Raw genomic sequence first — 13332 nt, forward strand, 5'->3', positions numbered from 1 at the left:
CCTCTGAGACTCAACGTTTACCAGCCCCAGACCTTGCAGGCAGGAACATGGCAGAGCTGGTCTGGCCGGGAGCCAGGGAAACACCCAGGGATCTGTCACAGCCAGCGGCAACTGGGGACACAGCCAAGGAACCTACAGCTGCCGGCACGGGGCTCTGCAGTATCGGGCGCGGGCTCAAGAGGGGAAACTGAGGCACACCAAGGCAAGGGACATGGCCAGAGTCATGCAGAGGCACAACCTAGCACAGCCTTCCTTCAGCTGGTGTCCTCCAGAAGCCTAGGACTACAAATCCCATCAGCCCCAGCAAGCAGGAGGAAGGCACAGAATGGGCTGGTGAGGCGTGAGGCGTGAGGCCTGGAGAGAGCAGCAGGGGCCACACAGAGAGACTTGGAGGGCCACACTCATCTCCCAGGCCTGAGGTTCCCCACTCCTGCTTAAAACAGGACATCTGGATGGATTTCTCGAAAATTTTCTACGTATTTTTGTTTTTCCTACTTTATGCAAAGGGTGGCGCTGTGGGTTAAACCACAGAGCCTAAGATTGCCAATCAGAAGATCGGCGGTTCGAATCCCCACCACGGGGTGAACTCCCGTTGCTCGGTCCCTGCTCCTGCCAACCTAGCAGTTCGAAAGCACGTCAAAGTGCAAGTAGATAAATAGGTACCGCTCCGGCGGGAAGGTAAACAGTGTTTCTGTGAGCTGCTGTGGTTCGCCAGAAGCGGCTTAGTCATGCTGGCCACATGACCCGGAAGCTGTACGCCGGCTCCCTCGGCCAATAAAGCGAGATGAGTGCCGCAACCCCAGAGTCATCCGCAACTGGACCTAATGGTCAGGGGTGCCTTTACCTTTTTACTTTATGTAAACAACTCTGTGAGGGCAGTGCGCCATGAAAGGCAGAGGATAGATCCTTGAATTGATTAATAGAATTGTAGAGCAGGAAGGGACCCCAAGGGTCATCCAGTCTAACCCCCTGCAATGCAGGAATCTCGACTAAAGCATCCATGACAGACGGCCATCCAACCTCTGCTTAAAAACTCTCCAAGGAAGAAGAGTTCACAACTTCCCGAGGGAGACCGTTCCACTTCTGAACAGCTCATACTGTCAGAAACTTCTGCCTGATGTTTAGCTGGAAACTCCTTTCTTGCAACTTGGAAGCCATGGGTTCGAATCCTACCCTCCAGAGCAGGAGAAAACAAGCTTGCTCCCTCCTCCATGTGGCAGCCCTTGAGATATTTGAAGATGGCTATCACATCTCCTCTTTTCCAGGCTAAGCATGCCCAACTCCCTCAACCGTTCCTCACAAGGCTTGGTTTGCAGACCCTTGATCATCTCGGCTGCCCTCCTCTGCACACCTATCCAGCTTGTTGGAACAAAATAAATGTTGCACCAAAAGAGAGTGGGGGGAACCCACACAGTGGGGCAGGATTAGCCTGAGCAGCTGAGCAACCTTGCCCTCAATCCTGCCAACCGCGGGATGGTCTTACCTCGGCTCACGCGCTGCTTGGCACCAGAAAGGATCCCTGGCGTGTCGATAAGGCTGATGCTCTCCAGAACCTGGTTTGGCAGGTGGGCACACATGAACCTATGGGGGCAGAAAGAGAGAAGACCAGAGGCCAAGGTGAGGGGCTTGTGTAGACAAGAGCAGCGAGAAATGAGGCTTAGAGAGATTTCCTTACAGAGGTTCCCCCAAAAAAGAAATGTTAATGATCTAAATCATATCAATTCTCTAAATCAGTGGCTCCCAATTGGTGGTCTGCGGATCCCTGGGGGGTCCACATAACCCACCCAGGGGTCCCGTGGCACATAATAATAATAATAATAATAATAATAATAATAATAATAATAATAATAATTGTTGTTGTTGTTGTTGTTGTTGTTGTTGTTGTTGTTGTTGTTGTTGTTATTTATACCCCATCCATCTGGCTGGGTTTCCCAGCCACTCTGGGTGGCTTCCAACACAATATTAAAATACAGTGATGCATCAAACATTACAAGCTTCCCTAAACAGGGCTGCCTTCAGATGTCTTCTAAAAGTCTGGTAGCTGTTTTTCTCTTTGACATCTGGTGGGAGGGCGTTCCACAGGGCTGGTGCCACTACTGAGAAGGCCCTTTGCCTGGTTCCCTGTAACTTGGCTTCTTGCAGTGAGGGAACCGCCAGAAGGCCTTCGGCGCTGGACCTCAGTATCCGTGTAGAACGATGGGGGTGGAGACGCTCCTTAAGGTATACTGGACTGAGGCCGTTTAGTATAGTTTAATCCCAGAATGTCCTGCTTTTCCTTAGGGCATTCCTATTTTCACCGGAGAAACGTTGGAGGGTATGGAGTTATGTGACCCCTGAGCCAAGGAGATAAGTTGCTATACTTAGAAGACACCTGAAGCAGCCCTGTATAGGGAAGTTGGTTAATGTTTTATTATGTTTTTTTTATATGTTGGAAGCTGCCCAGAATGGCTGGGGCAACCCAGTCAGGTGGCCAGGGTATAAATAATGAAATTATTATTATTATGGAATAGGACATCCCTATTTTCATCAGAGAAATGTCTGGACTAGACATTTGGTGTAGACCAGAGTTTCCCGAACTTGGGCCTCCAGCTGCTTTTGGACTACAACTCCCATCACCCTTGACCACTGGTCCTACTAACTAGGGATGATGGGAGTTGTAGTCCAAAAACAGCTAGAGGCCTAAGTTTGGGAAACCCTGGCATAGGCAATAGAGAGCTAAATGAACCAGTGGCTTGACTTGGAAAAGCCAGCATCCTCTGTTCGTTCTGCTTTTCCAGTAAGCCTGCCTTGGAGATTAACAACAAGAATGAAGATGTCGAGTTATGGATGTTAAATACCGTATTTTTTGCTCTATAAGACTCACTTTTTCCCTCCTAAAAAGTAAGGGGAAATGTGTGTGCGTCTTATGGAGCGAATATAGGCTGCGCAGCTATCCCAGAAGCCAGAACAGCAAGAGGGGTTGCTGCTTTCACTGCGCAGCGATCCCTCTTGCTGTTCTGGCTTCTGAGATTCAGTATATATTTTTTCTTGTTTTCCTCCTCCAAAAACTAGGTGTGTCTTGTGGTCTGGTGCGTCTTATAGAGCGAAAAACACGGTATATACCAATTTGAATGAACAAGCGAGTGCGCCCTTCCCTCTCGGCTTTTCCCGGCCTGTTTGTTCTTTTTTCTTCTGCTCCGGGCTCCTAAAAGCGTTGCCACCCCTCCCCTCGCTCCTCGTACGCCAAGAAGCAATAAGAGCAGCACTCTGAGCAGCCAAGAACCAAGGGAGCAGCCCTTGTTTTCTCGTGTTCAGCGCCTGTCACTTTTAAAAACTCCCCCTGTTTCCAGTTGTGCTCATGACCCAGCAGCTGATGGAGATCACAAGGATCTCAGTTGTGCTGTGAACACTTCCCTGGAGCGTCGGGGCTGCCCCGGCCAAAAGCCTGCCGAACTGTCGCTACTAACTCTCTCTGTGCCTCCTCCTCCTCTTTCCATATCGGTGTACACCAGGAATTTTAGCACCCCGGGAGGTTGCCTGCTTTACTCCTGCGGTTTTGGCTCGCCCCGCTGGTTCCATTGATTCAAACTTGCCCTCCCTGGTTAACCCACGCTAGCATAAGCAACAAAGGGCGGCGGGAAAAAGCTGTTGGTGGATACCAGGAAGCTCTGATGAAAGCACCAAGACCAGGTGTGTTAGAGCAGTGGGAGGACAGTAGCTCAGTGGCAGAGCACCTCTGCCTTGCACCCAGAAAGTCGCAGGTTCAATCCCTGTCATGGGTGTCGCGGCGGGGTGTGTGTGTGTGTGTGTGTGTGTGTGGGGGTGGGTGGGTGGGTGGGTGGGTGGGTGGCAGGGACCTCCTCAAATCAAGTAAATAAACAAAAGTACTTAACTAAACTAAAACTAAAAAGAGGACGCGGGTGGCGCTGTGGGTAAAAGCCTCAGCGCCTAGGGCTTGCCGATCGAAAGGTCGGCGGTTCGAATCCCCGCGGCGGGGTGCGCTCCCGCTGCTCGGTCCCAGCGCCTGCCAACCTAGCAGTTCGAAAGCACCCCCGGGTGCAAGTAGATAAATAGGGACCGCTTACCAGCGGGAAGGTAAACGGCGTTCCGTGTGCTGCGCTGGCTCGCCAGATGCAGCTTGTCACGCTGGCCATGTGACCCGGAAGTGTCTGCGGACAGCGCTGGCCCCCTGCCTCTTGAGTGAGATGGGCGCACAACCCCAGAGTCTGGCAAGAGTGGCCCGTACGGGCAGGGGTACCTTTACCTTTACCTACTTAACTAAAAGTAGAAATTGTAGAAGGATTTTGACAGGGTTTTTCCTGAGCACTTGGGGTCAAAAGAAAGTGATTTGAAACAACTCTTGTTATTTAAGGAATATATAAGACTATATTGTCAAAATGATACCATCCTAGCAGAATTGAATGATACTTGTGTACAATAAATAAATGGAATAAACAGCTTAGAGGAATATATGGGGAAAGATATAAAACAAACAGAGCGACAAAATCAAGACGATAGAAAAAGTATAATGAGAACAGCTGGAAGTTTTTCACAGAAAACTTTATAGGCTAAGACATGATGTTGTAGAAATATGTGGTTCTTTTAATTGTCTCTCTTTTTTTATTACTTTTAAACCCTTTTTCGACCTTTTTAAGGTGACAAACCCCTTTTCTTCATTTTTTCTTTTTTGTGCTTAATTTTGTTATACTTACCTTTACTGTATGATTGTATTTTAAATTAATTAAGATTTATAATTAATTAATTAATTAAATTAAGATTTATATTTATATTAATTAATTAAGATTTATATATATATTTTAAAAAAGAAACAACTCTTGTTGAGATATTTTATTCTGAATCTGCTAGACAGAGACAAGGAAGAGGATCGTGAGTGGTGCGTGTCCTGCCTGCCCCCAACATAAATCCTGACTACCACACACACACACACACACCCTGAAATATAAATCCTGGCTATGCCCATGATCCCTGTTGTCTCCTGGTACAGGGTGCTAGGAGAAGCTCCTGCCTGAAATAGAGGTTGGGTGGCCATCTGTCATGGGTGCTTCAGTTGAGATTCCTGCATTGCAGGGGGTTGGACTAGATGACCCTCAGGACCCCAACTCTACAATTTTATGATGCTATGAAACTGTGAAGCTGAGGCTCCAGTACTTTGGCCACCTCATGAGAAGAGAAGACTCCCTGGAGAAGACACTGATGCTGGGAAAGATGGAGGGCACAAGGAGAAGGGGGCGACAGAGGACGAGATGGTTGGATAGTGTTTTCGAGGTTACCAGCATGAGTTTGACCAAACTGCGGGAGGCAGTGGAAGACAGGAGTGCCTGGCGTGCTCTGGTCCAGGGGGTCACAAAGAGTCGGACACGACTAAACGACCAAACAACAACAATGAAACTGTGGGGATTGTGGACGACTCAGCGTGCCTGACTCAGTGGTCGTCTTCTTTGGCGATCCCTCGTAGCCGAGTAAGATTGTCTTCCATAAACACGGTTTTAACAATGAGTCCGTAAGTGACTGCGGAGGCCAGTTCTGGATCCACACGTCCTTCCACAGTGGGGACATTGGTTCCCGGGTGGGAGCTGATCACGGTGTGGATTTGCCAAGTGTGCCTTCCTCTTAGCATGTTTCTCCCTTGCATCCTGAGTTTGAGCGTCTTCAAAACCCATGACACCTTTGGTAAAGGCTGTTCTCCAACTGGAGCGCTCGCAGGCCAGTGTTTCCCAGTTGTCAGTGTTTATACTACATTTTTTTTAGATTTGCCTTGAGACAGTCTTTAAACCTCTTTTGTTGACCACCAGCATTACACTTTCCATTTTTAAGTCCGGAATAGAGTAGTTGCTTTGGAAGATGATCATCAAGCAGCCGCCCAACAGGACCAGTCCAATGAAGCTGATGTTGAAGAATCATTGCTTCAGCACTGGTGATCTTTGCTTCTACACTGATATTAGTTCGCCTGTCTTCCCAAGTGATGTGTAAAAATTTTCAGAGACACCATTGATGGAATCTTTCGGGGAAGGATTAACAAACCTCGCAGTATTACTAAAATTTTGGTTGATTAATCTAACATTCTCACCTGAAGCTCAAACACAAAGGGTTTTCCTGCAATGTGACTCAGCTGTGTCACTGATCGATATGAATTAACTTCTATACTGAATTTGTCGGGCATTTTCATGGTGTTTTTCTACATTCTACGCCACTTCAGCGTTTTTATAAGCAACTTGTAAATTCATGCAATAAATAACCTGAATGGAATGTTGAGGGAAAAAATTGCACCCTGTTTTAAAGGGTGGAATAGATCCACCCATTTGTGGCCCAAAGAAAGGTGTTTCTAGAAATACCCAAGCCTGATGCCCTTGGAACTTGCTCCTAGGCAGGGAAAGGTGGGGGGGACAGGACACGGGTTAGTTCTCATTTCGCACCTTCCCAAATCAGTAGGTGGCCCAAAACACTAAAAAATTGTGCAAATTTTGAAGAGCACTTGTGTTTCGGTTTGTCTATTGGTTCGGGAAGTGAGGTTTAGCTGAGTTCCCACTAAAATGAGATTTGGAAAAGGAATTTTTCCTCCCCCATCCCTACCTCTGAGAGAACAGGGGTGGGCCAAGGAAGAACTGAGACAATCTGACTGCCTTCAGCGCCTGGGGAGGAGTTCATGTTTACAAACCCCTGGATGGAGGAAGGTGCACAGCTCAACCAGTATAAACAAGGATGCTAAAAGTAGAATCTGCCGGAAAATACCCAGGGACATCCAATTCCACAGTTTCCCACTGTCCTGGGCCAAAGTACAGCCAACAGTAATTTTAAAGAAGTCTGTGCTGTTTGTTAAGAATACCCCCCCACACACGTACACACAAAAAATGAGGAAACAGTCTGAATCTTTTAAACCTATGTAACAGGCAGAAAATCAGCAGGTGGAGCTGCAGCAGTGGAAACCCAGTGGATTTCTGCCTGTACTACCCAGCGCCTTGGTTGGTAACAATGCACTCAACTCTAGCATTTCTCAGTATACCCTCCAAAATCCTGCTCAGGCATCCCCAACCTTCGGCCCTCCAGATGTTTTGGACTACAATTCCCATCATCCCTGACCACTGGTGCTGTTAGCTAGGGATCATGGGAGTTGTAGGCCAAAACATCTGGAGGGCCGCAGGTTGGGGATGCCTGATCCTGCTAATTAAAATTGGGGTGTTCGTTTTTGGTCCCGAGCTCTTGCGGGAGCCAGGTGACCTGCGCCAGAACACAAGAACAAAAAAATCGGACATTCTGGGATCCAGTTAGAAGCTGTGATGGCTTTTGTAATTCTGGGGTCTCTCACTCAAAACAGGACAGTTGACGAGTATGCCCGTCATAGAATTTTAGAATTGGAAGGGACCCTGAGGATCATCTAGTCCAACCCCGCCTTTGTAGCTGAAAAGGATAAAAGGTTGCGTAATCCTAGTGCAAGCCCATGGGCTGCTATGTGTAGCTAAAAGTCAAGGCGTTCTTTGGTCTTTCTCTTCAACGTGCATACCCTAATAAGGCCCAGTGTTTCTCCATTTCGCCCTGGCACTCATCTGCTGGGAACAGCTCCCATCTGTCCCAAAAGCCAGCACATCTGGAGGGCTGATTTATTTCCAGGCTGTTGGGACATGGGGTGTTGCGGGGACAACCTGGCACAGAGAATCGCACTTTGTTCCAGAGAGTTCAGCTTGCATCCCCACTCCTGAAAGACCTCCAGCCTCTCTTTCTCTCTCTCCCTCTCTCTCCCTCTCTTCGCCCCTGCAAAGAGTGCCTTTTGCATTCCCTGCACCCTGATTCTGTGAAACAGCTGGGCAGCATCTGGAATGATATCCAAAAGGGCTGGAGAGGAACATCACGAGTCCCAGGCTGAGCTCGAGAAGGGGAAGTAGAGGCTAGTGGAGAACCCATAAAATGAGGGACCCATTGGGTTCAGTTCACATTCAAAGGCATCTTTAAAAAGCAGAGACATCACCTTGGCAACAAAGGTCCATATAGTTAAAGCTGTGGTTTTCCCTGTAGTGATGTATGGAAGTGAGAGCTGGACCATAAAGAAGGCTGCTTGCCGAAGAATGGATGCTTTTGAATTCTGGTGCTGGAGGAGACTCTTGAGAGTCCCATGGACTGCAAGAAGATCAAACCTCTCCATTCTGAAGGAAATCAGCCCTGAGTGCTCACTGGAAGGACAGATCCTGAAGCTGAGGCTCCAAGACTCTTCTCATGAGAAGAGAAGACTCCCTGGAAAAGACCCTGATGTTGGGAAAGATGGAGGGCATAAGGAAAAGGGGACGACAGAGGGTGAGATGGTTGGACAGTGTTCTCGAAGCTACCAGCATGAGTTTGACCAAACTGCGGGAGGCAGTGGAAGACAGGAGTGCCTGGTGTGCTCTGGTCCAGGGGGTCACGAAGAATCAGACACAACTAAACGACTAAACAACAACAACAACCTAATTTTTGCTTTCCCAAACAATATGCAAACAGAAACAGCCATCTTTTGAAATCGCGGCACTCCAGGTTTTGCAAACCAGTTGCAAACGTGTACACTAATGGTTATGCTAGGGTAAAGAGAATATCTTAGTAAAAATAACGTGCATTGTGTTAGGCAAAACTGCTTTGCAAAAAATGTGAGTAATGGGCAAAATTGCACATGTGTGAATTAGGAGATAGTTGCACAAATGCTGTATTGTTAGGAGCACTGTTTAGAATAAAACACAACCTGTTGTTGAAAAGTGGAGAGCTGAGCTTAATATTGGAAAACTAGAAACCGAGAAACGCCAAAATTCCTAGTGGTTAGAGTGGGGTTCTGAAGCTGAAAGTCCTGGATATAATTAAGGCTGGTATCTTATTTTGGAGGGAATTTGCTTGAGGGCCTCTGCTCAATGGAAAGGGGGAGAATTCAATACACACCTAGGAATGGATCTGGATCAAAAAAGCATGAGGGATATCTCCTCTCCCTCCCCCAGTTTAGAAGCATAGGAAGCTGTCAAATATTGTCTTCTTTTACTCCCATACCGAATGCAGCATGAACTGAAAACACCCATCAGGTCTCCTATACAGAAATGCTGGGCTGATGGAACTGGAATTGCCAGCTTGGATAGCTCGGGTGGTTAGAGTGTGCTGCTGATAATGCCAAGGTTGCAGGTTCGACCCGCCACTCAAGGGACAGCTGTGTGTTCTTTCATTGCAGGGATTGAACTAGATCCCTTCCAGCTCTACAGTTCTAAGATTCCATGAAGTCCAATGACATCTGAAGAGCCACACACACACACACACACACACACACACACACACCCCACCCAGTAACAAGGAGGACACATAGCAGTGAATGTAGTTTGGGCTCCACCTAGTCCAGTGATGGGGAACTTATGGCCCTCCAGAGATTGCCTTGACTAGAACTCCCATCATCCAGGACCACTGGCCATTCTGGCTGGGAATGATGGGAGTTGGAGTCCAGCAATGCCTGGAGGGCCGCATTAAACCCTGGCAAACCTTTTTCCTCATCCCTCTAGACCATCCCTCTAGAACCCAAACTTGGTTCCCTATCTGTTTCTGGACTACAATTTTTCCATCACCCTTGACCACTGGTCCTGCTCGCTAGGGATCATGGGAGTTGTAGTCCAAAAACACATGTAGACCCAAATCTGGAAAACACTGTACTAGGCCACTGGTTGCCCATGGGGGAATTGCAAGTGGGCCATGTGCTAATCTGAGGTTGAGTTGCACACTAAGTGGTACACCCAACATTTTATTTTTGTCATCCTGCATTTTTTAAAGAGAAGGAGAAAGGCAGGAATAAGCTGATGCAAAGGAAGGCAGCCTCTTCTAGGGCTGGGGAGAAATCAAACTTTTGTCTGCATTTCAACAAGCAAAGCATTTTTTGAACCGATAAGCTAGCTGAAGCACAGTTATCCCTTGAAATCTGTGATTTGCTACTCCAGCCAAACAGTGCACATGAAAGGGTACATAAAAATGCACACGAACGAACTTTACAAAAATGCATCATTTTAAGGGGGAAATTGCGTACATTAGGAGAAATTTGCACCAAAATGCTGAGAAACCTTCTAGAAGATATTTTTAGAATTAAAACCCACAAATTGCTGGGGGAATGTGGAGAACTGAATTTAAGACGGTCAAATTCAGCTTCTCTCGTTTTCTTATTCCCCCCCCCCCCCCGGTTGAACCACGTATGCCATCTTGAGCTCGCTGGAGAAAAAGTGGGACGTATAAATGTAAATAAGAGAGAGGTGTTGCATCAGATCAACACCGAGAGGGAAAATGATCATATATGGTAAATAATAATAATGTAATCCAGTGTCATGTTGCATGTTCAAGTTAATAAAGTTGAGTCCCGAGACTGAAAGGGGTGAAGAGAACAGCCGTACAACACAAACACACCTCTCTGAGCTTAGCCTCGACAAAGAATGCACTCAAAGGCCAGAAAATGTGGGGAGGGGGTAGTTCTGGGGCACTCACCGGTTGAGAAAGGTGTTCCCAAAAGGGTTGAGTTTCCGAAAGGGCTTTTTGGGGTCCACGATGAGAGCGTTGCCCGGAATGATGCCCTCCGTTTCGCCGTGCATGACGGCAATGAAAGAGTCGGTGGTGGGCTCGGGCCCAATGCGGCTCCCGGGGATGTCCTGCTCCAGCAGGTATTTGATGAAGGTGGTCTTGCCGGTAGAGTACTGTCCCACGACCAGCACCATGGGCTTATTGTCGAAGTCGGCATCTTCCAGGGACGGGGAATGGAAGTCATGGAAGCGGTAGTACTCTTCCACGGGCAGCAGCTTCTTCTTGTAGAGGTCCTTCAGGCCCTCGGTGACCGTGCGGATCACTTCAGGGTTCTTCTTCTCGTTCTTCTTCATCCAGCTGAACATCTTGGCAGCCCGGTGAGAATGGCGCGGAGCCCGGTCCCTTGGAAGTGGACTGTAAATCGAAGAAGCTGGAGGTGCGGTGGAAGAGGAGGGGACTTTCGTTGGAGGTTGAAGTCTTGACAGACAGCCTGCAGACCTTTCAAGAACGTGATCAGGATTGACAGAAGTAGGCAAGGGCCCCAAACCTGACCAAAAGGCTGTTGGAATCCAGCACCCAAAGAGAATCCAGTGAGATAATGGGTCTCTAATCTTCCAGGGAGCTGAGATGAAACCGAGATTCTATGGGTGGCGTCTGTAGTTCTTCTGTATCAGACTTTGGTGGGCTGGTCCAAAACTTCGAGGAGTTCAAGAGATCCCAAGCAAAAGGACCTCAGTCAAGAGATCTTCCGGGGGATATTCTTCCAGCTCTAAACTTACTGATCACCCAAGCTTTAGGTGTAAAAGCACCAAATGCACTTTGCCGCTGGATATAAAGAATCCGGATCAGAAATAAATACTCCTATGTGTGAATCGCTGTGTTTCTTCTGCCTTTCGAAGAGAAGACGTCACTTTCTTCTCCTAAATGCGGTGGAGAGAGGCTGTAAGCCAGCACACAGCGATGCAGGCAAGGGTGGAGTAAGGGAGACACGAATGCCAGTTTCAGATGGAAAATCCCTTTTGGTTGTTTGGGAGGGTTTGGTTTTTTTAAAATAAATGTTGGTTTTCCTTCCCCACTTCTGGGGTCCTGAGAAGCTTCTGAAGGGGACTCCCGCTTGGAGGAAGGCGCTGGCTGTCGGGACGAGCAGCTGCCAAGAAACAGGGTGCAGAATACATTAGCATAAATTATTCCGGAAGGGAGGGTGACGCCTGGGATGTCCAAGAACTTGAGAACAAGTAATGTGCAAAAAGAAAAAAAAGAGATACACACATTCCCAGCTCCTCTCCAAAGTTGCAAGAATGCAGGCTTGGCAAATGATGGCCTCTGATGCCACCATGTGGTATAGGAAGGAAGGAAGGGCGAGCCCAAAAGAAAGGTGGAGGAACAAGATGGGATACAGTGGTGCCTCGGGTTAAGTACTTAATTCGTTCCGGAGGTCCGTTCTTAACCTGAAATTGTTTTTAATCTGAAGCACCACTTTAGCTAATGGGGCCTCCTGCTGCACGCCACCAGAGCACGATTTCTGTTCTCATCCTGAAGCAAAGTTCTTAACCCGAGGTACTATTTATGGGTTAGCGGAGTCTGTAACCTGAAGCATATGTAACCTGAAGTGTCTGTAACCTGAGGTACCACTGTATATCAGGGGTCAGCAAACTTTTTCAGCAGGGAGCCGGTCCACAGTCCCTCAGACCTTGGGGCGGGGGGGCAGCAGACTGTATTTTGAAAAAAACAAAACAAATTCCTATGGCCCACAAATAACCCAGAGATGCATTTTAAATAAAAGGACACATTCTACTTATGTAAAAACATACCGATTCCCGGACTGTCCGCGGGCCGGACTTAGAAGGCAATTGGGCCAGATCCGGCCCCCGGGCCTTAGTTTGCCTACCCATGGGATATATCACAGGCTGGCAGAGTTTGAAGGGACCATGAGGGTCATCTAGTCCAACCCCCTGCAATGCAGGAATCACCCAACATGGGGCTCAAACCCACGACCCTGAGATTAAGAGCCTCATGCTCTACAGACTGAGCTGTCCCTCAGGTCCATTGAGGGATGTCCAAGGGTAGGATCCTGACAGACTGTGAGCTCCTGTGGGGAGACCACATGCTTACGGAGCATTCATCTTGATTTGCTTGCACAAGGCTGATGTGGAGGTTAGACAATGCCCAATCTTTCTCATTGCAACTGCCTTATTAAAGCACCGGGCTTGTTTTCCTGGCAGATCCCTTTGTAAGTTACTCAGAGTGTAAAGCAGCCCACACTCTATGATTCTGTCTCTCAGACCTCAGAAGAGCATAATGGTCTTAGAATAGCTCTGATCCTCACTTCCAGCGGCATGAATTTCAAGCATCTTCTAGGCAGTGGGGATTCTAAAACCCTGATGTTTGCCATCACACACCCTTCAATGAACAACTGATTGGTTCAAAATTGGGAAAGGAGTACGACAAGGCTGTATATTGTCTCCCTGCTTATTTAACTTATATGCAGAATTCATCATGCGAAAGGCGGGGCTGCATGAATCCCCACCTGGCAAATAGAAGGGGAAGAAGTGAAGGCAGTGAGAAATTTTACTTTCTGGGGCTCCATGATCACTGCAGATGGTGACAGCAGTGATTAAAAGACGCCTACATCTTGGGAGAAAAGCAATCACAAACCTAGACAGCATCTTAAAAAGCAGAGACATCACCTTGCCGACAAAGGTCCGTATAGTTAAAGCTATGGTTTTCCCATTAGTGATGTATGGAAGTGAGAGCTGGACCATAAAGAAGGCTGATCGCTGAAGAATGGATGCTTTTGAATTCTGGTGCTAGAGGAGACTCTTGAGAGTCCCATGGACTACA

General features: G+C 47.8%; 1 protein-coding gene across 1 annotated transcript in view; it reads right to left on the reverse strand.

Moving 5' to 3' along the window:
- Positions 1-11721, reverse strand: part of EHD2 (EH domain containing 2) — a 47746-nt gene extending 36025 nt beyond the window's left edge. Inside the window, exons 1-2 of the mRNA XM_077932278.1 lie at positions 10459-11721; positions 1484-1581 (exon numbers count right to left, since the gene is read on the reverse strand). Of these exons, the coding sequence (XP_077788404.1) occupies positions 1484-1581; positions 10459-10856 (496 nt within the window). The 5' untranslated portion in view covers positions 10857-11721. The remainder of the gene's footprint in view (positions 1-1483; positions 1582-10458) is intronic.
- Between the last annotated feature and the right edge of the window lie 1611 nt (positions 11722-13332).

Source organism: Podarcis muralis, chromosome 7 (genome assembly GCF_964188315.1).
Source record: "Podarcis muralis chromosome 7, rPodMur119.hap1.1, whole genome shotgun sequence".
In the NCBI taxonomy this organism is placed as follows: domain Eukaryota; kingdom Metazoa; phylum Chordata; class Lepidosauria; order Squamata; family Lacertidae; genus Podarcis; species Podarcis muralis.